Source organism: Channa argus, chromosome 2, assembly GCF_033026475.1.
Source record: "Channa argus isolate prfri chromosome 2, Channa argus male v1.0, whole genome shotgun sequence".
Lineage (NCBI taxonomy): Eukaryota > Metazoa > Chordata > Actinopteri > Anabantiformes > Channidae > Channa > Channa argus.
The window spans coordinates 14426818-14452323 of NC_090198.1; the positions used below are offsets into that span (position 1 = coordinate 14426818).

General features: G+C 37.3%; 1 protein-coding gene across 3 annotated transcripts in view; it reads left to right on the top strand.

Moving 5' to 3' along the window:
* Positions 1-7200, top strand: part of luzp2 (leucine zipper protein 2) — a 135501-nt gene extending 128301 nt beyond the window's left edge. For all 3 annotated transcript variants that reach the window (XM_067495656.1, XM_067495655.1, XM_067495654.1), the window contains 2 exons: positions 1529-1603; positions 6306-7200. In XM_067495656.1, the coding sequence (XP_067351757.1) occupies positions 1529-1603; positions 6306-6413 (183 nt within the window). In that variant the 3' untranslated portion in view covers positions 6414-7200. The remainder of the gene's footprint in view (positions 1-1528; positions 1604-6305) is intronic.
* The last annotated feature ends 18306 nt before the right edge of the window (positions 7201-25506 follow it).

Below are 25506 nucleotides of genomic sequence, written 5' to 3' on the forward strand. Positions count from 1 at the left end.
AGTGTCCTTGAGCAAGACACTGAACCCCAACTTAGCTGCTCCTGGTGAGTGTTGGCCAGTGTGAATGAGTGTGTGGTTGTGAGTATGAATGGGTGAATAAGAAGCAGTGTAAAGCGCTTTGAGTGCCAATAGGTAGAAAAGCGCTATATAAGTGCAGACCATTTAAATAAACCAAAATAATCTTGTGAACAGCAACAGTGTTAAAATATATACAGCGATGGTTAGAAGTGTCTCTATTTCTTCATAAATACGACCTCAGATTTACATGCAAGTCGCAAAACCAAATTAATGGACCCCTATAAGACAAAAACTATTTAATTTTTTTTGGCAATAATTCAATTTTTAATATTTGTATATAGCTAAAGTATTTGAACCTGTGCCTGTACTGGTCACTAAAAGCCACTGCAGGAGATGTCCCGTGCATATTAGCCCAGAAGTTTCTTGTGACCTCCAGCACTATTACACCAGTTCTGGTAGTGCGATTTATGTTGGCTAACTGCTCCTGGCCAGGAAAACATTGGTTTGAAATGTTTTCTGACAGTAAACTGGTGAAGTCCAAACTGTAAAGAAAATCTTTTGTAACCTTTTCCAGCCTGGTTAGCATCAATAACTTGTTTTCTAAATCTGGGTCTGCTTTAAATAAATACATTTCCTCCCATTGTTTGGAACAACTAATTCTAATTCCCCCTTCAAATGAACTGGCAATCCTAAATATTTATTATAAGATAATTTTCCACAAAAAAGTTTTATGTTAAGTCAACTTTTTTCAGAAACAGAAAATTCACAGTCCACAAACTTTCTAATATAATTCAGACTGACTATATGAGATTAGAGAATTTTAAATAAAAAAAACTTTGGTGCTCTTCCTTCCTTTTAGACATATGTGCAGCGACGAGCTTAAATGATATCAAAGCAGTTCAATGACTGACATTGCTAGTAGTCATACGTACTGTTCTCTTAAAGAAAGACACATCCTGTCGGGCTACAACTAATGATCATCCCAGTATTGATTTAGTGTTTCATGACTGATTGTTTAGTCTATAGAATGTCAGAAAATGGTGACAAATGCTCATCTTAGGTTCTGAGAGCCGGAGGTGACATCCAGGAATAGTTTGTTTTTTCCGGCAAGCAGCCAAAACCCAGTGGTAGTCAGTTCCACATAATACTGTAAAAACTGAGTAAAGCAAAGCAGCAGATCTTCATCAGCTTCGGCAAATGTTATACAATTTTTTGTTATTAAATAGCTTAAACAAATATCAGTGTTAAGATTTTTGAATTAGAATTTTGGTTTTGATTACTGTCATAAATCCAAAGAGAAAGTTGTTTTGATTGATTCTATGATGGTAGAAGTAGTTAATAAAACGTCTTGCAGCTTTTTTGAGAAAATGAAAAGGGCACGTTATTGTCAGTGATATGAATCTATTCGTCTTATGTTCCCCTTGAATACACACACGGTTGGGGAGCTGACGCAACTTCCCAGCGTGTATTCTCTACACTGCGCTGAGATATTTTCCCTCTCCTCCTATAGACCGGGGGTGACTGCTTCCAGAATCAGACGGAAGAATCAGCTCCAGAAAGTAAAAAGCTACCAGAGCAGCAGCAGGTGAGATTCACTTGAATTTACATAAAAACAATAACTGATGCAGGCATTTCACTGAAGCCACTGCAGTAAATGGCTTTTCTTTTTCCCAACAACAAATTTTTAATCGGTAAAGTCACAAATCCCGTTTTATTTGAATGTATAAACATATTTGGATTTTAGCAAAACAGAAGTAAATGATGCTTCCATGGATTAATTTACTGCATTGTTTAGTATTTAGGGCGCTGTGTGTGGCATAAATCTAGCATCAAATCGAACTGCCTATGTTTGAGGAAAGGACAAAACTTTGAAACATGGTGTATCACTGACAACAATAGAGTTTTTGGACAACAATGGAGGTTTGTTGTCCAAAAAAATACACGGTATTCAGCTCCTGGGAAATACCAAAAAGTTGTTGGCAAAAGGAAACACAGAATATCCTCAGCCTCAATCTAATAGCTGCAGCAGCTTCTCTGTAGGAAATATGGTGGTTTCAGACTAATTTTGTAAATACTTTTTTGCACTTTCACAGCATTTTGCTAATCAAAATGTTAAAAATATGGCATGAAAACAGAGTTTTCGATGGCTTCATGGCCCAACGAAGCCCAACAAAATGACAAAAAAAGAAAAACAACAAAGTCCACACAGTATGTAGCAAAGTAGAGCACAAAGAAGTGAATCAAAGCCCAGCAAATAATACAGCATGACAGAAAGACACACAATGCCAACATCACAGTCTTAAAAGAAGGCAACCCATCTGCTAAAACTAAATATTCAGTGTGCCACTATCACCTATACTATGTGATTGTCAATGCCCTGCCAAAGCCTATGCATAACTTCCACCCTCATCATTTTATTGAACTGAGTCCCACCTGTTTTGCTGTACCATCTGCCACCACCAAACAATGCATCTCATTGCAATGCAGTGCATCACAGTGTAACTGAGCAACTGTCAGTGGCATAAGACATGCAGAGAATATTTCAAAAGAGATCTCGACAAATGGGCAGATTTGACATCACTTGTTTGTTTTGTGCCAAAAAGACATTCAGTGAGAGTCTGACAGTTGTTTTATATTTTATCTAATACAACGGTGAACTGTGTCACTGATTCAAAGCCGTACAAGATAATGGTATCCAGTTTTAGATCCAGTGGAGTGAAATAGTTCTGCATCATATGTTACATATTACTGAAGTCAAAAGCAGATCATCCCCCCTGAGGCATTTGTGCTGTTCTGTATCAACACAAGATGTAGGAACAAAAAATAAAATGGAAGGAAATCTGTTACTGAACATTAAGTTGCAGTGCATTTTTGCAGTAGTGTTGTTCAGTTCCTCTATCAATATTCTTTATGTTCAACTTTTCAAAATTATTGATTATAATATATGATTATATATAATTAATTTTTAGAAAAGTGACAAACAAAATGACTTGTAACTCAAGAGGGGGTTTCTTTCTTATGTAATTAAAGTTCATGCTTGCAATGCTGACTGTATATACGTAATATTCTGTTTGCTGTTGCCCCTCGTGGAGAACACCTGTCACACAGGGTGTAATATAGCAAGTGTTTGATTAGTAATTGTTTACGTCCTGGTGTCTGTGGCTCAATCTTCATTACTTTAGACTGTTCCTGTCACTACCTTCATTATCTGCTCTTGTGTTCAATTTGTGAAACTGAGAGCCCAAGTGGCAGTTCCCTTCCAGTCAGATGTTTTCAGAAGAAAAAGGTGTTTTTTTTTGTTTACCCAAGCAGCATCTGCACTTTTTTGCTGATATATGTTGTATAATAAGCCTTCAACTATTCACTCATTCTCCTCCGGCAGACTGATCACATGAACGGCCTGACAAATTAATACCACATACCCACAGAGACATTTTCAGACAGATTAACTAAAATTCCAACATCAAGAAAACCAGGGTTCCATCTTGATAAGTAAATTGTGTAGGCTTTAAAGCCACGCTGGGCAATCTAACCTGCATCACATTTAGTCCATCATTAGAATTCTTTGACAGTAAAGTTTATATACTTTTTACGGCAAAAATATAAACTATGTACCACTTCAGCAAACCCTGGCATTTTTAAACAACAGAAACTCTCTCTGAAGCACAGCAGAATCAGTACTGTTTGTCTCTGACATTCCTGAATTCATTAAAAAAGGTGCAAGTGGAAGAACAGTAGCTTGATTCTAAGAAATCCCAAAGGGTGAACAGGGAGGAGAAGCTTTAAAAATATTCATTTTTATATTCATTATTAAATATTATTCGACTTTATTGCATTATTATTAATATTATTGTTATATCGAATATACTGAAAATCAACATTGAAAATATGTCTGTCAGCTGCTAATATTATTATTTGATTATTTGATTGAATTTTCTGTCTGTTTTACTAATAAAGACAATATAAAGCCCCCATGGAGTTTGCTTTTGGATTTACGAGGGCCCAGTATCCAGGCAAACTAAACAAAATTGGCTTCATATGGCATTTGTTTTAGTTTGTCACATATTCCAAGAGATAAAAGCACACCATGTGATTGCTGTGGCACAATCACTTTGTTAATTAGTTAGCTGGCATCCACATACTGTACTCACTGATGCACACAAAAGTGTAAGGCAAGAAAGATTACCCCCTTTCTACCAGTTTTATTTATAAAGTGTAGCTATTTCTTTCTAACCATTGCCTATGAGAAACAATGACATCATGAGTCAAAGTTAAGTCATATTGTATGTATGTAGTAGTGAACAATATAAGGAAATGTATATTTCTTTCAAATCAGCATGACTGTTGACATAGGCCCTATACGCTATATATAAAAAATGGCAAATGTACAATAGTTTTGGTATGTCTGTGCACCCAAAAAAAAATGCTGTTTTGATTTAAATCAACAGTCACACATCGCCAAAAACTGATGCCTCCTCACACCTGATCAGCTTGTACCAGGCTTACTCCTCCTTACTGCCAATCACATCAGCAGCACTCAGCTCTACGTTTGTTTGTGCAGCTGCACTTGCACCGCAACAAACTTAAAAAAATAAGTGAACATAAGTTTGGACTTGGAGGAAAAAAGTACTTAAAGAAAACAGGGGAAGAAGAGATGTGCTTATTTTGTCCACACCTGTGGCACCTGGTTCCAAAACTGCACTCGCCTTGCTGTCAAAAGTTTACCGTTGCCTACGTATAACATCAGAGACAGAAGTCTAACCGCAGTCACTGTGCCTGGATCTCAAGTGTTCAAATTTGCGCAGAGATTGCTCATCTCAAATGAGTCCACTATTTTATGCACTAAACAGTCAAAAGCCCGCCTTACAACTCAGCAAACATGGAGGTGTCATACTGGTCTCCTAAGGAAAAGTTCTGCTTGCATTGACCCATCCTGGAACCAACCTCCTGAAAAACTTTTTGGTGTGTAAATACTATGTGACAGTGTTTTTTTCACTACAGCCACTAGACATCACCGTAAAGTGCAATGAATCTTTTGATCATTTTAGGCTGCTGGTACAAACAATATAGTTATATTTTACAGGCTTGTTTTTTGCTCTAATACACATGCACACACAAAGTCAAATCTTAAACCTACATCAGTGGGTGTCAACTGGGAATAGCAAGAAGCTGGAAGTACAGTAGTCACCTATGTCAAAGGTTTACAACTCCATATTCTATAATTACACAACAGCCAATTATATGATTCCAATCAAAGTTTGCATTCAGGCTCCTCTTAAAGTGATGAGATAAAGGTGCAAATTGCCTCTTTGTTTGTTTTGCCTCAAGCCAGGTGATAGAACTGTAACCCACTGCCACGCGGTGTGATGTGTAACTCAATAATGTGCAAGCAGCCAGCAAGCCTTAAGGCATTCTCCAAAGTGACATTGGTAAACACAAAACAGATGCTTTTCTTGGTGGATTGGTTTCTTGTGCCTGTGTGCAGTATTTAAACATGTCATTGGCAAAAATCTGTTTATTTCTTCCAAATACCAAAAGGTTTGCATTCCATTAAAGAAACACACAGAAGCCCAATGATTTTGTAGTTAAATGTTAGAGAACATTTGCAAAAACAACAGTATAACATGAACCTACATCACTGAAACACACCCAGTGTTTGACTGCATTGTGTTTCAGTGTGTCACTGAACTGTACATTGGACTCCAAGCCCAGAATACTGCTGGTTTTCAATCCCGATTGGCATCTAATTGCATTCTTTCTAAAGTGTATTTCCTCAACAGCAAGATTGAAATTCAGCTTTACTATGTTCCGATGCACAAGCACTGCTACCTTTGAAATTAGCACTTGCATGACACATCATAAGGTGGTGTTTACCATTAAACCGAAGCTTTAAAGAGTAATTTAAGCCCACTGCTGAGTAAACTATATCGACAATAATGTAATTATAATTTAAATTAAAACCCTGGGGAATTTTCTCATCAGTCTGTTTGAGGAGGACGAGCAGACTTATTCCAAAAACCTTTCTAAAGTGGTTCCTTTATTTTGCTGCATCAGCAGAAAGAGCCCCTGAGGAAGACAGAAAGACCAGAAGTTGTGACTGTCTAAGAGTAGTAATGCCTGTAAAAAGCTAACCATCAGTCATATCATTATATAACACGTTCTTCTGCTTCCTTATGTCCCACAGATACTTATAAACATGCCTGGCTTGGTTTAATAACAACCACATCTACTGTGAAATATTGTGTCAGTCTTGCTCATTATGAACCTTTATCTTCTCAACCTAACAGCAAAGGAGCCAAGCACAGACTGGAAAATTCAACACAAAGCTCTCAGATGACAGCAAGGAGGCAGAGGAAGGCAGCAGCAAAAAGACAAAGCCCCATAAAGACAACTGAGCGGACAGCTTACCATCCAAAATGCAGACCTCCTGCATTGCCTGAAGGATCTTTCTAAGAGCACACACTTGCGCACTCTGACAACAAAAACATGCCATATGTGCGCCCACACACGCACACACACATTTTTAAATGCACACAGCAACACATACGCATATTAGCATTGTTTGCAAAACCTGAGACACTGGAACTGTCAGATTTCAAACGGTCATCTGAATCCCTCCATAGTAAAATGGCATGCGTTCTAGAAATTCTTTTTAAAAGGTAGCAATGGCACTGGTAACTTGTTTCATGATTGTTCATTTGTTGTTTACTTATTTGAGTTTTATTCTAAGTGAGGACACTGCTTTTTAAATGTGTGATCTTTCTAGAAAAATCCCTTTGCTGGTGAGGTCTGACACTGTATCCTGTGATAAGTATATCAATTGAGAAATAAAAAATACTACTCCTTCTACTACTATTCCGACTACTACTACTACTACTACCCAACTTAGAATATTGTTTGTCACTCATTGTAGCAAGGTTAATTTACTCCTCCACATTTTGAACTATAGAGGCTCAAGTTGGCTGGCCAACTGTTCAACATTTAATATTTCAGCACTCTTTCTGCCTTTAACACTCCAGAGGCAAAGAGCCAAAGACTCACAATGGGTCGTGTCCCTGAGAATGTGCCATGCACTGAGTAGTAACTCCTAGCTACAGTACATGTATCTGTGACCTTTCTGTGTCCTTTCAATAAACTGTAATTTTCAGTAAATGTGTGAAGAATAAATGGTTATTTGTGGGAAAGAAATGAGTATGTATGAGTATGTTTGTGATCAACAGAGGAAAGTTTGCATAGATCCAGGATGTATGCCTTCTGAACAGTAATCACTTGTCAAAAACTAGTAGAAGAGGTTGTTAGGGAGGCATTGATACAGCTACGGTCAGAACAAAATTTTTATGCCTACAAAAGACATTCATCACCTTGTTTTAATAGTTGACTTTTAAAATTATTGCACAAAATTAGGGTCACAACTAGACCTTTTTGATCTATGAAGCAAGGCTATAAATCCTGCTTCATTCTAAATATTTTACATATAGAAGTCAATACTTGTTGTGTTCACTTCAAAAGTTAATTATTTTGATGTCAATAAATGTCTTGTTTTGTCCAAAAGCCAAAAACATCTAATATACTGTCCTTTGAGACTTGACAAATTAACAAAAGTCACATTTCAGAAATTAAAAACAGTGAATGCTTGCACAATTGACATTTGGTTAAATTAATCCATTGTGAATATAATTGATTGTTAATCAGCTAAAAGATTGACTGAAAGATTGCTGCAGATGAATTATCCATGTTTATAACCTTTTTTTCGACTGAGTTGGAATGTCACTACCACTGACACTGACTGCAGTGACAACAGCACCCGATGTTTACTAAAAAGTGGTAGAATGGCATTACAAAATCATCAAACACTACAAATATGAATTTAAAAGTCTGTTCAGACTGAATATGTGCTGTAGCAGACTTTAGAAGCAGCCTGAATTTCTATAAAATCAGTGCAAAGTGTATGCAAATGATCCCTTATTAGGTGAAAACTCAAGCTAAGCTGCAGTATGTTAAAATAATTTTTAAGTGAAGAAAAAGGTTTTGCCTGAAACTCCAAGGCTAAAACACCTCATACCAGTAATGTACAGCATGAAGAAAAAGAAATTAACATCTGGAGATCTGGACAAAAGCATTTTGTGAAGCGGTCACATTTATGCAGAGAAAGTAAATAAATAAACAAGAAAAACTGTGGTAAAACATAAATGTACGTTTCTTAAATAGATCACTGATCCACCCTCTCTCACCACACCATCTTTACCATCCTGAAAATACCCAGTAGTCTCTAGCTGCACTGTAGTGTTGTCATCGGTGTAATTTTGCACTGTTTGGCATCACGTATGTCGCTGTCACAATTTCAGTCCAAATCTAGACTTCACTCTGACATGTTTGAAGTCCTTTGCTGAATGTGAAAAACTCAAGTTTTGAAACCTACCAACTGTGTTAAGCAGCTTTGTGGTCACAGCCTCCTCTTCATGTGACATTTGGTGCGGTCACTGAGTCCAACTGTGTCCATTCTGGAAAATGTTAGGTGACAGGTGCACAGCTCTATTTTAAGGCCTATAATCCATCTCTTTTTGCAAGTTTGAGTGCCTCCTCCACATTGGGGCTACATCTTACTGAGAAAGAAACAATAGGGCTTGTTGCCAGGATTATGAGACCCTTGGCGGATTCTTCAAATGCTGCCAGTGGCTGAAGCAATAGTGAAGAAAGACGGTCAAGTTTGCTATGAAGTACACAGGCTTGGGATCTGATCAAAGTGACACTGTGGCTTGTGTATGCCATGTTCATTTTACTGCTTCCCATTTACTGCTTGTGGAAATTATGGGTTTTACAAGGACAGTGACTACAACTTAATTTCTAGCTGAGCTACACAAGAAACCCTTCAAATGGACTCACGCAGTGGGAAAAGGGTTTCTGTTTAGTGTGAATGCAAAAGATAATAATATTTTTTTTGCTGTAATTTTATTTACTAGTAGAGAGAGGTCATAAGACCCCTGAGAAAAGCAACAAATAATAACTATAAAAAGAAATCAGTGGACTCCTGCCCAGTGCAGCATTTAACATTGTGCTTGAGCTTGTGCTTATCTTGACAGCCTTTTTAAATTTTTCTTTAACTTCAGTTAATCATGGACACATAGGAACAAAGGATATGTAAAAGGACCACAGCAGGATGATTATGTAATACAAAATTATTGTAATAAACATATAGTATGTTTTTTTCGCATTGTATTTGAAATTCCACATCCCCATGCAAAAAAAAAAGGCTATTGTTCTCATCACTGACATAAAATGGGGACGAGTAATGCTGAATGGATAATCTCAAAACAAACCACTGCAGAAATCATGTAGAACGTTTACTTCTCAAACATACCGACAACCATTAGCACTTACATTACCACCTGCTGGCAATTTAGAGTCACCAGTAAACCTAAAACGCTTGTCTTTGGAATGGGAGGAATCCAGACAAACTGCAGGAAACTCATACAAGCACTGGGAGAAGCTATGAATTCCACACAGAGCAACCCTGTCTGCTAGTTACCAATAAAATGTTACCAGACAACTTATTGTTGTTATTAAAGCATTTGAGTGTTATTAAAGCATTTTTTGGTTGTGATTAGGCAGGTACAGTAATTGGTTAAGGTCAGAGGAAGATCAACGGCTGGTGTAATAGAAGAAGATGTGTTTTGTCGCTTTTAAACACATCTACAATCTTACTCTGACCCTATGGTCAGCGTTTTTTTTGCCTAAGCCTAACCAGACACAGGACTCCGGGGCCGGACTCAGGAACCAAACTGGGCTTGACGGTCCTGTGCGTCCCCAACCACCTCCTGGCAGCTCCCTTTCGATTAATGAAAGTACCGTTTCATTCATTCAAAAAATACAAGCATCAGAACGATATATGTCCGTTCACTGAAAACATAATCCCATTTGCAGTTTAGTTGTATAGGAACAGAAATTTTAGGAGACAGGATTGCACAGAAAGGCCACAGCCAGTGGATTTAAACTGAGAGACAGAGGCACTCCTAACATCTCCTCTACAATGTATATCTAGAGGTTTAATCATTTCAACGGGACTTCTTTATACTTGGTTGAAAATGTTTTGCTAATCATCCAAGTACTACCGTCTGTGGAAAAGTTGACTAAGAGTCCCAGTTATATTCTCTAGGGTGGTCCTTTGTTACTCACCCGGCTTGAACAGGCTCATTATATGGATAATAGAGGAGGTGAGAGTAGGGCGGTGTCATTGGGATGTGATGATTATGACTTTTAACACCCTTCATCCCCCTAGAAGGGGATAATTCAGTATGGCCTTCTTAGTGGATATATGACGTGGTCTTAATCTTCCTGGGGATGATTGAAAAAGCTGTATAGAAAATGGAAGACAAATTGTGTAAGGCCTCCTGATCTGTTGAGAGGTAGATTCAACATGTGAACAAATATGGCTTTGCATACTCCCGTCCCATACAATTTCTCTTCTCTGACCAAAACATGTCCATTGTTGTCCCCAAACAAATGTCCTTTGTCCTTCAGGTGTAGGCACACTGCTGACTCTGGTCCTGAGGTGTTGCTTATCCTGTGCTGGGCCATTCAGGAGGATGGGAGGACGAGCACCTCAGGACCAGAATCAGCAGTGTACTTTCTGCTGAAGGACAAAGGACACTCATTTCAGGACCCCCATGCACACATTTTGGACAGAATATCGATAAATATTATGAGAGTTAATTAAGCGATACACTGTATGTTCACATGGACAATTGTTCTCTTAACATAGGAGGAAGGCCTTAAGAAATAATCTGTCTCCCATTTTCCATGCTGCCCTTTCACTCATACCTATGAACATTAAGATGACTATACATTGATCAGGGAGGCCACACCTATCAATCATTTTCTAAGGAGGCAAAGGGTAGCATGATTTGAACACCCCCACGGCGATGATCTAAGTGGCAACGACTCAACCCCATAGAGTTTATAGGCCTGCCTCTTTCAGCCAGTTAGGCAAAAAAGTTCAAATCAAGATTCAACTTTATTTACAGATCGCCAATTCACAACAAAGTCGTCTCAAGACACTTTACAGAATAAAGTAAAGACTATACAGATAAAAACCCAACAATTTCCCCTTGAGCAAGCCCTAGGCAACAGTGGAGAGGAAAAACTCCCTTTAACGGAAGAAAGCTCCAGCAGAACCAGGCTCAGGGTGGGCGGCCATCTGCCATGACCGGTTGGGGTGAGTGGAAAGTGAATGGAGAAAAGAAAAGAACAACAATAGCAACAAGACATCAGCCAGGTTGGTAGCTGCACACTAAGAGGAAAAAAGTCCCTCTATAAATAAGGACCTGCTCCCCACGCAAATATTGAAAGCTAATGAAACAAAGAGATTCATATTTTCCGGTTAATTGCACAATAATGAAAACATGATTGTGAATACTAATTCCATTTCTGCTAATGTGTCCATTAAATTCTTCACATTCTGCACATTCTACAAGTAAAGTCAACAGGCCCCTTCAGAGCAGTCATTTTATGTTGTCATATTAAACCACAATGTTACTAATAACATTAATAATGGTTCTGGTCCTTTCAGGTGTTGCATTACGTCACATTCTAGATAAGATTGAACACAATTTAACTCTCGGACACTTGGCCATGCATCTCTGTAGGGCAGATAACTCATGTGATTGCAGTCCATTTATTCTGAGCGACCTTTGCTTCAGGTTTGTCCTTCATGTGATACCTGTGGTACTTTTCCCTTGTTGCTTTAATGAACAGAACACTTGTTAATTTTAGTGTACTACAATTTAAAAGCAACTTTAGCTGCTGTTATGACATAGACAGGTAATATTTGCCCCTAAGGGTGTATTAAACAATAACAATTCCGATGGTTAGTGGCTATTTCAATAGCCTGACATAGTCACAAGGACTGAATTAAGAGGAATAAATGTTACGTGTGCAACTGGGGGATTCTGATACATTTCAATCTGGTCGACATTTAGGTTGTGTCTTAAACCAACCAAAGGTTTTTTTTAGATGTCACAGGTATTTGATCACAGTGAGGGTGAGTCAGAATAAACAATGCCCAGACCGCACAATTATTATCCCCTTTATCTTATTATGTAAATAATACAACTGACAATGAATTGCTTCAGTTTTTTTCTGTGACATGCCAAATTGTCAAAAAAAAAGTATAATATAGGAAACCAATCTTCAGATGGGATGGGTTCCTATAGACAGTTACAGTTAGGATCACTCATTTGTTAGGTTCCACAGCTAACAAATCAAATGCTTTACTTCCTATTTTGTTGTCCTCTCTCTGACGCAAGTCATCTGCATTGAAAAAAACACCTAACACTAAATTTATGTTAAGTCAGTTTTTTATAACAAATATGAGCACTTAAACTTTCAACTACCAAGGAAACAGCTGCAAATTAATTTTTTATGAGTATCTAAACAGAGGACCAATGAATAAATATAAACATTTGTTACTGGATTCAGATTCAATTAAATACTATAAAATTATTTCCCTAGTTTTCTCAAGATCTCCGTTGGTAAGGAAAACCTCCATTGTACAGAGGTGTCATGGTTGTGTACTGCTGTAATGTAAGGTACCAAGGCCTTAAAAAGAGAAGCACAGGTATGCTGAGTCAGTGATGACCATGCATTTTCCTTATTTGACCAACAATGGTGCTTTGATAGCTTTCAAGATGAAGCAGTGGCACCATGGTAAAGCGCTTATGTGAACTGGCAGCAGCAAGAGGATACAATCTCAATTATCCAGTTTATCCATTATGATGGAGTACAGAATATATATTTTTTTTTAATTCACAAATACACCCTTTCACTCCAATAAAGACTGCGGGGATTGTATTCTTTTACAATTAGAGATGGGGAAATAGGTGTTTGGCTAAGTTTCAACACAGCAAGGGTCAACTGTGTTATGACAGTGAATAGCTCTCTCTACTTAAGTGCGCACACCTAATTAAACACTTATTCTAATTGCATAGCCCGGAGCATCCTCCTCTTTTTAAACTTCTGCTGCTGGAGATGAAACTGAATTGAGACACACATGAATGACTGCGAAATCTTTATAGAGTGTGCACAAGTGTGTCAAGATTGCCCACTTCATCTGCTCTTTTATTCACAGCTCTTACAGCTAGAGAGTAAATGACTTTAATGAGGTGGAGGGTTGTGATGGAAGACCCATCAATTCTGAATGGCATGTGATGTAAACCTGGGTCAAAAAGCCAATGCAGATAAAAACTTTAAGCAGTTATTTTAAATCTGTGTTGAGAACCAGTATAAGGACCAGTCATGAGTGGCTAAATGTCCATCACAGATAAGTACTCACTTTGACTTTTAATATTCTCCTGAGATTTTCTAATACTCATTAGCGTCAGGATTCCAGGTTGGCTCTCGGCAACCTAATTAAGCCACGGCAGGAGGACAATATTTGCAAATAAAAATACTAATTTCTTTGGGTCCACAAGTATTTAAAGTGTGCATTACCTTAGTTCTCTTAAATGTATCAAAAGATGATGCCTATTAGCTAAAATTAGATTGGCAGTTAGGATTTCCACTTTATACTAAAGCAAATAAAATTCTGAACAAGCCAATATATCAGCCTACTACAATATAAACATATCTCTAAAAGTCAGACCAGATTGTACTTTAATTTTCTATGGTTTACCGAGATGTGGCCCCACCCAGCAATCAAGGGAAAACTTGGTGCTGGTCCTTAGCCCCGGAGGGGTGCAGTGGGAAGGGCATCCGGCGTAAAAACTCAGTGGAACATGTTCCGCTGTGGCGACTCCTGAAGGGACAAGCCGAAAGCCACTGAACATTTTTTTTAATGACTTACCGGTAAAGTTTAGTTTTTAAAAACTATGTTTAAATTTTAAAGGGCAACTTCACCAATTTTCAACTCAGTTTCTTCAGCTTTAGTTTAGCGTATAAATATACATTAATCCTTTTAAGCTTCCCTCTGACTTATATTGTCAGACCTAATATTTCTCTGCTTCAACATAAAAAACTCCGCCAGATGAAATCACCCAGAGGAGTTTTTCATCATTAGGAGTTTAGATGATGTCACCTTTAGGAGCTCTGGAAAAGCAGGTTGATTATAATTACAAAACCCATGGTATGAGCGACAAGATGACATAATCTGAATTCAATGTTCCTCCAAGTGAAGTCATCTGGAGGCCTTTTCCAGACAGACATAGAGAGACATTTTAATATAGGGAAGTCAAAGGGAAGTTTAATGGCATTTATTTACATGTACTCCCCAAACGAGAACCAAAAGAAGCCAATTCAAACTCAGTGACAGCGTCCTTTAAGGGATAGGAAACACTGTAGAAAAAATGTTTTGTAAGGGGTTATTTTAAGACGTGTTTATTGCCAGTGGTGGAAAGTAGCCACTTTAAGTAAAATTAAATCATGTACTTCTTTAGTTTTACTAGAGAAGATTAATATACATTTATTTGTACTTTTACTTAGGAGTAAACCAAACAACATAAAATCATTGAGTCCAAAACAACATCAACACTTACTGTATGCATTACACACATGATGTAACTCAGGCTAATCACTGTTGTTTTCAGACAGCAAATTTCAGTTGATTGACACAGACATGTATGTTATGTCCTGCAGAATCTTTCTAGGTCAGGGGACAGTGACAAAGCAGATGCTGCCCTCAGTGCTTTGACTTTCATCTTACCACATTATACAGTGCCTATAAAAAGAATGTTTATTATTATTTTATTTTTAATTTTTTACCATTTGAATAATGGCTGATTTAAATTGACTTTGTCAATTGTAGAAAACCAAATTAAATGTACCATAAACTTCCAAGGGGGTTGTATATTTTTCCCCAATTTACAGCCAAAGCAAACAGTATTTATCCCACTAAATTACCCAGATCCAAAATGAAGTGTGGTTAATGAAGTAAGTTAACTATCAACTTAGCAAATTCATGAAGATTAATAAGAAATTAGCTCATGGAAGGCTAAAGTAGAAACTGGATCAATAAATAGCCCTGTCTGTTGCAGATATAAGTCTGATAGGTTAAATATTCAACCAGAAAAATGTTCCCAATCAATATATACTGTATATATCATTAAAAAGAAAGAAAGAAAGAAAAAAAGGATCTGAACTATGACTGTTATTAGGTTATAATGAACAGTGAGTATGGGTCAGGATGGGATGCAGTGCCCTCTTCTGAAACCCTAATCATTAGCATGATATGCTGATGATTCACTGATTCACTTACACAAGTGAGCCATCTGAGCCAACCAAGACCTGCTGTGATCAGCCACTCTGCAAATATCCCAGCTGTCAGTCCAAACACACCTTTGCTGAGCTTGTCTGAACATCTGGCAAAAAATGAACACTGACCAAATAGATTATCTTTATTGCCCATCTTTGCACCTGTCACTCCAATAGTCATTTAACACTCATGAAGGACTTCCAAGGCAAAAGCAAAACATGAAGCACTACAGAACTTATAATGATTCACTACACTAAAATGATTTGCTTGCACAGTGAACCACTATGAGCAGATTTATACTTGCCCGAGTTTCCAGTGGGATGTTTTCAGCAGCTGTGTTGTATGCACATGCTAGACCTTTTATTTTCAATACTACCAAGCATTTAGACATTAGCACTAGAACTAACCATCCCATCACCCCTTCAATGACAGTAGTGTGCATCAATAAGTTGCTTTTCAGGCTTCAATTCTTTGTTGTTTTGTTTCAGACTTATCTGCCTTACAGGGAAAAGTAAAAGCGTTTGAGTCTAGTTTTGTGCCTGGTTGAAGTTGGCACTTCAATTGTTGTTGGTTGTCAATACCAGGATGTCAATAAAACATTAGGATTTTTTTTGTGTTTTCTATGGTGTGTGTTTACAAATAAACATAATAATAAATAATGTGTTATGTTCACTTTATTTAACTAAAGTATGTTACTGTATATTTCATCTGCACCAAAGAAGTATCTGCCTTACTGTAGTGTACTGCTTCAAGTGAATTTGACGGCTGCTGCACAGACACTCACTAACAGCCTATGCTGGACTAACATACAGTGACGTCCCAGTGTACTTGTCTGTGCTTGTTTGGTTATGGTTGTGTAGTGGGCTAGGGTCACCTTTTTTATACAGTACCAGCCCCAATCAGCTGCAAACACAATGCAGTGGTTCCTTTTTATTATGAATATTATTGATCCATGAGAATTTTTAGCCGTGGTGCACCATACTGTACATACGTATGGGGAAAGACACTTTGTTCCTCTCAGCTCTCCTAAATGAGTTAACTTTCTCTCTGTTTCATCACCACTGTGTGCAATTATACAAATGTTGTCAAGGCACGTAAGCCTCAAACATTTTTTAAACAGTTTGAAACTTTGTAAAAATGGCATTTATATTACTATCAAGATGAGAGTTTCAGGTCAAATATTACAGGTACATTTATCTTATCAGTGTAAAGGGGAAAAGATGCCGAGGGGTATAAGATTAAAAGCTTATTTTAGAAAAAAGCCCACCATTTTGGTATTATTTATATGGATATGGACTTGCTTTATGATTTTATCATCCACATTTTAGTTACGTAAGTTCTGGATTCAAAACAAACCAATGAGGAAGGCCTGATAATCTTCTTTGAGAAATTCTGAGGCAGCATAAATGAGCCCTTCCTTTAATTAATGTAAATGGCCACTGTCAAAACATAACAGGGCCTTTTCAAAGGAGCTACAGTATGTGAGGAAAATTTGAATTGTAATTAACAAGCGTTTAAAAAACATGAATACAGAAGTATGTGTCAGACTGTCAGGTATTCATTAATTTAAACATTGGAATTCACTTATCAAACAACAACATATTCCTGCTCTGAAGGATCTGAAGTCGGCTTTTTTCCCATGCATGTTGTCCCACATGGAAAGTGGCCTATAGTACATACAGAGAAGATCAGCAGTTTTATGAATGTGGCATTTATTTGCCACATTGGTGCCATTTTAAACAAATGAAAAACCTTAAACTTTACTTTAATAAAAATGTCTATAAAGGAAGGGCTTCATTTGGATCAGTGATTGTGAGCATAAAGTAAAACATAAAATCCACAACTAAACTGAAAAATATAAGGAGATTGTGTAAGGATGGGCAATTATTATACTTTCTTGTACTTTAGTAGGTAACTATTTAGTAACCAAGGAATAACTGCATTGACAGGTTTCTGGAAAAGCTTGAGCTTTTTTAAGGTTTTACAGCCTCATAGCACAAAATGACCTTTACTATACAATGTCTGACCAGGGTGGATGTGGTTGATCAGTGTCAATGATGAGTATATTTTCTGGCTTACACAATTTGTTTTCCAGCCTCTACACTGCTTTTAATCCTATAAAGTTGGACACCATTTCACACAATTGTATCCAACTTCCAATGTCAATAGTTAATGTTTTAAATATTTAAACTGATTAAAGTACAAACAAACAATAACTAATTAAATAATATTTCCAAAGACAAGGCCTTGCATTGTAACTGTCAGTAACTGTGCTGTAATGTTCTGTTTTCTTATGTAGTGTGGCATTAACAGTCAGTAAAATCAGTAAACAACGATAAATACTGTCATGGTCCTTCACCACTTCCTCTTTCAGAGGCAGCTCCATATCCGCTTTCCACCGCCATCTCTCTTTCCCCTAATCAGCTCAAGTAAATTCACCTGCTCCACTCCCCATACAAGCTGCTTCTACTCTTTGTCTTACTTCCAGATTGTTGTTGCTTCTATGAAAAGCTTTCCAGTAGATTCCTATTACCTGACCTGGACCTGTGCTTTTGCCTAACCCCTCCCCTGGGCTGACCTGTAATTTCTAATCTTTTTTTCTGGATATTACATCTGTGAATGACTATTGGACTTGGACCTGTTAATGAGGGAACTGGATTCTGGATTGTGTATTTCTGATGGTACTTGAGAGATTGAGAGTACTTGAAGATTCTGGATACTGAGGACATTGTGATTCACCCTCCCTTCCCCGCTCTCCTGCAGTGAATGATTACTCGCCTTCTCACTTCCCTGTCGATGGTAATGTAAATACTTATCTGAATCCATTTGATCCCTCTGTTTTAACATCCGCTCACCTGACCTATCTTTGCTCCTCTCAGGAATACTTACCTGTTCACTGCCTACCCAGCTCCGATCCCTCCAGTCAAATTGCTCTCCAGCCATCTGTTGCAAAACCCCATTATCTTTTCCCCTTTTACTTACCATTTTAAAATGTGCTGAACTACTCTTGGGTGTCAGTTCTCATGGGTCCAGACATTAATACTGGCTGACCACCAGGCAAGAGGATCCAACTGCAAATATCAGTTCTGAAGCACAAAGTTCTGCAAGTTACTCAGTGGGGAAATCTGTCCCCACATGTGAGATGCAATACATGGTGATAATGTCCTACATTTAAGGAACATCACTGCCTTTTTGAATAAAAGCATTAAAAATTACACAGAAACACTTGTGACAACCTTCAGCAGCTGAGACTGTTCAGACAACAACTATTGTCCGGTATTGTATTGTTCTTCAGCACTAATAGCATCTAGTCTGAAGGTCAAAAAGCTCAAATTTGGTCCCATCAGACAGTAGAACAAATCCTTATGGCTCATAGAAGCCATAGCTTGTAAATGTCCTGGACAGAGGGGGAAAATTGAAGTTCTTTTGCAATATTACTATGCATTAAGTTGCATATTGTAGCTTTGGCTTTAGGCCACCATAAGATACAGCTGCAATTCTTCATATGCATAAGGATTGTCCTCTCAGTAGGCTGTAAAGGGTCCAGCTCTTAGTAAAAATGTTCTACATTCAGGCCCTGGCTGAGAGCAATCTGAATATTTTTAGTAAACAACTGGGCTCCATTAAATATTTGAAAGAATACCATGTTTCACTAATAGCAGAATTTCTCTAAACACTGGATTTAAAAATAGGCTGCAGCTAAAGTAACACTTTTTGAATAATTTATAAAAACATTTACAGGATTGGTGCATCTCCGTCTCAAATGCTGTGAAAATGCTCATTAAACCTCTCAGCCATCTCAAACCTATAACAACTGTCTACATGCTCATTAATGCTATTGCCAAAAAAATACATCGAACAGTGGCCATAGCTCTGGAAAACCACTGACCTAACACATAGCGTAAGCCTTTAAGGGTCAAATGCAGCCATCTACACTCTCAAGCTGGTACGCATCCAAAATGAAAAGATAATTTGCACAAATGCCACCTCACAGAAAGTTCAGGTGGGATTGAACTCCCTAATGATGTGCACATGTTGATTATGAGTGTTTTAATTACTAAATTATCATTACAATTAAAAAAAATGGAAATGTCTTTTTAATATTTAAATGGTGCAGCCCAATACAGCTTATCAGTGATGCAATATTTTATTAAGCAGCAGCCCCTTCACACCGTGTGTCTGAACCTTCTTCACATTGCCAATGCAAGAAGGCATTTGCATGTTTTTGCTAGATCATAAAAAGTATTTTATTAAAAATGCCTGGAGAGAAAACTGTGCAGAGTGATGAATACAGAAAATAATTGTTTCCTGAAAGAAGGTTGTAGGATCATATTGTAGGGTCCAGTGTATGGCAACAACATTTAACATGTTTTAATTTAAAAAGTAGTAGTCAGCATTGCATAAAGACAAACCTAATAACTACCCTAAATGTATCTACAATTAACAAGAACCACTGCATTTAGCACTGCATCTGTTTTAAATAAGGGTTAAACATTCCGTGAGGTTCTATGATTTTGCAGAAATTATAATAATTTTCTTCTTGGTTCAAAGGGCAAGGCTCCTCATAAACCTCTTTGTAGGGGTTATATTTACCACTGCCAATTACTCTCTAATACAGTTCCACAGTAAATTGTAATGTATTGAACTCACAGCTGCAACTCTAACCTGTCAATTTCAGGAGCTCCTAAATCCAAATACAGAGGCCCCGGTTAAAAAAAAAAGTATTATAAGCTTAAATGATTATATGAATGAAAGAACCATTGGGAAAATGTAGGTCTGTAGGTTACTGGTCTGTAGCCTAACCTATATGTCAGCATCCTCTAGGGTCAAAATGGATCCCCCACTGGATTTTCTCGATCTATAGAAGCAGATTTCTTGTGGTTATACACTGTGTTATGAGGTAAATCTTTCAACAACTCCCCCAACTTTAACACCCACCGACGTCATTTGTACTGACCCTCTTACAGGGATCAGTGAGCCGTTTGTTGAAATAGCACCACCATGTACGAAGGCATCTGTTGAAGCTCAGCCCCTTTTACATAAAGGAGGCTGCCATTCCAAACAATTGAGCCAAACTGCCAGCTCTATAAACCTTTTAATACATGTAATATAAAATATGCAAACACAACCTTTTGGTTAGAGTTGGGCACAAAAACACCACCGTCAGTCAAAATCGCACATGACTAACTCTGATCTAAATAGTACATCATGTTGTCACATTTACTACCATGGCTAGTTTTCACCAAGAAGTAAGACATATCTCTTTATCAGTGTTTCCAAAACAGTATAAAAGACATACTCATATTCAAAGGACAATAGTCTCAACAATCTTGTCTCACAGATACTATGGAGCTAAGAGGAGGCAATAGACTCTTTGCTTGGCTCTGCTCAGTCACAGGATATAGTGAACAGTTTGACCAATAAGTACCTCACAGTTTAAATGTTCATTAGTGACCTGCTGATGTAGACCTTTGTTATCTTAATCAGTAAGTGCTGCTTGGCTAAAATGAGGAGCTGCTAGCTGCAGAAGTGGGGACTCCAGTCACGTCTTGCACTGAGTCAGACTTGAGTCATGAATGTGTTGCCTTGATAATCAACTTGATTGAATCATAAGAGTTACCTCTTGACTTAGACTTTAACACCAGTGATTAATGATTAGAGATGAGTCGCTCTCCTCTTTCTGCCCAAACAAAATTATTTATTATCTATTATATATAAATGTGTACAGCAAAACAATGGAGACAATAAATCAATCAGTCAGCAGTGCTGCAATGGCAACACTGGACTGAAAGGTGCATCTCTGTCCCTTAGTGTGACATACACACAGACTGTCTTTAAACCTCTTCCATCTGAAGGACCAAACACTTGAAAAGACCAAACACTCAAAAGAAACTACCTAAACCTTTTACCATAGGGTTTTAAAATTGTCTGGACTTCAGTTTGTACTTGTACAGTGTTTTCACATTGACAAACTAACTTTTTTCTTCCGTGCCATACTGCAAAACCACCAGGCTGATATGAACAAAGGTTCAGTAAAGAAAAACTTGGATTTCGATCTGCTGTGTTCTTGCAGATATCAATCCTTGCCGATCCCTTTTATTAATAGGTTTAGATTGGCACAAATACCAATCCTATGGATCAGATTGGATCCCCTCTATATAGGAAGCATCAACAGCACCTTCACTCAATAAAAACCTTTGGAAAAAATTTATACTAGAAAAAAAACCTTAGAGGCGCTTTTTTAGCTGAGCCCTTTGGTCCCCCTGTAATAGTGACACTAGATTTTGGGGGCTATTACATTTGAGGGGACATCTTAATGACAGTTATCAGGGAAGCTAACAGCATATTATTGGTAGTAAGTTGATTTTAAAATGGCCATTAGTTACTAATTCCTGCATACTGCTTTATTACCTTAACAAAAAAAGCGTTCTACTATCACCTGAAATCTCTCATCCGGTTTTTGTGCCTGGGTCTGGGTGTCTCGTAGTATTCCCCTGCCCACCCGGTACCCATTTTGTATCCATGAATTGTGAATAACCATTGCTCAGCTCCTCACATCACATTTTTAAAAAACTTTGGATATAACAGCCAGTCAGAACCCTAGTGTGCACTGTCTCTTTGAGTGATTTCACTTCACTATTTGTACAAAAGAGTGGGTTTTTGCTCAGACTCTAGTACAAAACAACCATTCATTTGTCTTTGCCTAATCAAATGTTTTATCCATTTATCATGTTGATAGCAAGACAAAAACTGGAGAATGCCTTGCTTTTGTTTTGAATTTCAAAACGTTAAAGAACCAGTGCAATTGTTTGCACAGCATGGTATCCCATATATTATGAAAAGTGACATACAAACATGGTTTGTGCACAAAAATGACTGCACATTACTCTACTACTAAATGAATTTAACAAATAGAAATATTTTCTGTAGCAGGACAGTTTAGACTCAGCAGAAACAACCACTGCTACAGTATACATATAGCCAACCTTTTCAGATATTTAAACATCTGCATTGTGAACAGGTTGAGTGGAGGATGATAAAGAAGTGGAGAAAATCATTGGCACGAAGTGGGGACAAAGAGGGGACACAACAGGTGCTGTTGTTGAGTGGCTGACTGCCACAGCCCTAAGGCAGTGTCAGAACAGAACTCCCAAGGTGAACCAGGCAAATTCTGTAATCAAAGTGTTGACTACTCTCAACATTAACTCAGCAGCATTAAGTTATAATCCCCTTAGCATTACTACACTGTTACGTCATGTCAACAGAATCAGTTGTTCATCATTGGTTTTTGAAACAAATACAGTAAGCATGTTCTGATCCGGCCCATGTGGTCAGTTTTTTTTAATGCTTTGCTGCAGAATAACAACTTCTTACTGTGCTGCTTCCCAGGAAAACCAATTATTTGTACAACCAAAAGAGGATTTTCATTCAGAGAACAAATATATATTGTTATACTTTTTTTTTTCAAAGACACTTCTCAAAACTGATAAAACAATCTTACAACTTTGCAGTCACAAGCAATTCAAATCCCAGTTAGAATATTTTAATCTGTGTTCATAAATCATGTATTTGCTGAAAGTTGCTAAGCAGTTAGAAAAAAGAACACAAAAACCAAACAAACCAAAGAAAACATTATTTTCTCAAACCCCAATTCCTTCCCTCTCATTCTTGCTGCCATATCATTTAGGCCTGGGTCTTTTTGTATCATCTGCCACAACTCATAGATCTGATTGATTTATAATTGTTAAATATGGTTGTTACTTACCACTCTACATTTTTGCATTCAAAGTCAGACAAACCCAGAGGAAGAGTTTGCCCCATTCGTCCAGCCATTCAAACAAATATTTCAGCTCTCTACAAGGTAGTCATTTTTAAACATCTGGCAACTTTGTATAACAGTGGCTAAAAATTTAACTGGTGGAAAAGTAAAATTTAGAGAGATTATTCTGCTCCTCTAAATACCTACACCAGCTTTTTTCTTCAAAAGGATGAATTGTTGTTGTAGATATCTGGGCGTTAATGTCCCTCGGCCCTCTCCTTAAACTCAATTTCCCACCTCTGATGGATTATTAGGTCACAGACTCACAACGACAACACATTCCACTTCTATCACCAGGAATCTGCATTAAATTGGCTAAAATGAACAATGCCCTTGGAATTCGGCACCTCTTTCAATTTGTTCATCCTCATTGACCTGGCTGGGAAAAACAAACCATCACATTTCATTTGGGATGGTAGGCAGCCATGCTTCCCCACACACAGAGCATGTTGAACTAAAAGGACTTGCTTTAACCTTTAACAAAATGAAATGGAACTAATTTAAAATATCTTTTAAATAAAATAAAAAAAAGACTGCTTTTTATATTCCTCGTGACCTTTAAACAAGAGAGAAAATATGCCCTCAATCAAGTTGAGGTGCAAAAAGAAAGCACCTAAACATTAAGAAGAAATTACTTAAAGCAACATGCTGTAATATACATACTGCATTTGCTCCTATTTATTAAAGGTCTTTTATTATTAACAATCTACTTGAGTGGTTGTAAAATGATTTTTTTATGCCTCACCCTGCCCATCCTTTTTAAATCAGGTCAGTTTTATTAAATGGGGGAGGGCCATTGGCACCAGATTGGGTCAAGAGTGGATCTTAAAACATTTCTGTCCATCCTTGCTGGTCACAAGTCACTTTAGATAAGTCTTTTTTTAAAATCAATAATCTTGTGATAACTCCTAACTCAGGAAGCCCTTCTGGTATGATGCCCAAAATTTCAAAACACATTTTCACTAAAGCCAAAAAAAAAAGTCTGACTTTGCTGAGACTGCATCAGTGTAACATTTAGTTTATCAAAGCTTTTTGAGACACAGTCTCTGCTGACTATACATTTAGAAATGTGAGAATAATTGGGGTGGGAAGCCACAAAGAAACTGTGTATGTCTCACTGATAGAGGAGTTCACCTCAAATTCTCATTACAGCTCACTCTTGCTTGTTAAGCTTGTGCTATAGAGAGGGACATTTGCTTTTACTACTGAGGGGTCACTGAAGGACTCCAATACCTGATATTGAAGCAGACAACTGAGAAGATCCAAATATCTGTTAGCTTTACCTCAAGCTCAACCCCCTAGGTTGATGGCTAAGCTTTTAGATGATGACATTACAGAGTGTCGTGGAGTGGCATGACATTGCTTGGTAGGCTATTAAAATGAACCATGTTTGATAAAGAAGAGATGGAAACTAGGTCTTTATACCTTTTTTATTTGCCTATTTCCATCCTCACATCATTTAATTTGGTAATATGTCTAGATGTGACAGTACGTTTTAGGTTTATGTGAGCAAAATATATATTTCATATTTTTAGGATTACAGCTACTCACACTCCTTTTTTTACTTATACATACAACTTCTTTGAATGTCACAGGGTATAATCTGAGGAGGCTGTTTTGATAAGAAATAATACAGTTTTATAAATTGATTTAGCTTCTGGCGGGAGAAATCCAAGATCACATCTAAAACTAAACAGTGGTTGAACTGTCTAATGTTTAACTCTTTTAAACAGCAGCTGGGATTTCACAAACCTCTATTTAAACCTCTCCTGTGAACACTACAAAACCTTAGATAATACCATAAGACATATGCACTGTTATTTTATATAAATTAAAGCATTAAATGCACATTTACTTTTGAAAAAATAAATCACACACGTTCTTTATTGTTGTACAAACACACACCTATTATCCATACATATACCATATTTTAGGAGGATATTCAGCAGACAAAGTCAATTTTAGTTTTTTTTGTACTTATTTCAGAGAAAGAACCATTAATCAATGAACAATGGGGAGGTAAATCAATTCTAATAAAGATGCAGTTCCAAAGTATATAACTGGTAAGCTTTCATGCACAAGCCAACATTGAAAGAAGACAAAGCTATATCAAACTAACAAGTGTTAATATAAATGCTTGCTGGTTTCAAACTATGATCCAAATTTACTGTAGGTACTTTCTTCTGCCAGCAGCAATTGACATATAACCTGGTGTTTTGTTCTGGCATTTGAAAGTAATTAGGCATCATGATACAGGCTAAAGCATATTTCAAAGCAGAGATCCGAACTCCTCATTTATGACTTATAGGCATTTTTTAAAACCTTATGTCACAGCTACTACACATACATACATACATACATGGCACATATCTGTTCCATTCTATTCACATGAATGACATTTATTTATGTATACTGTTATTGTATATTT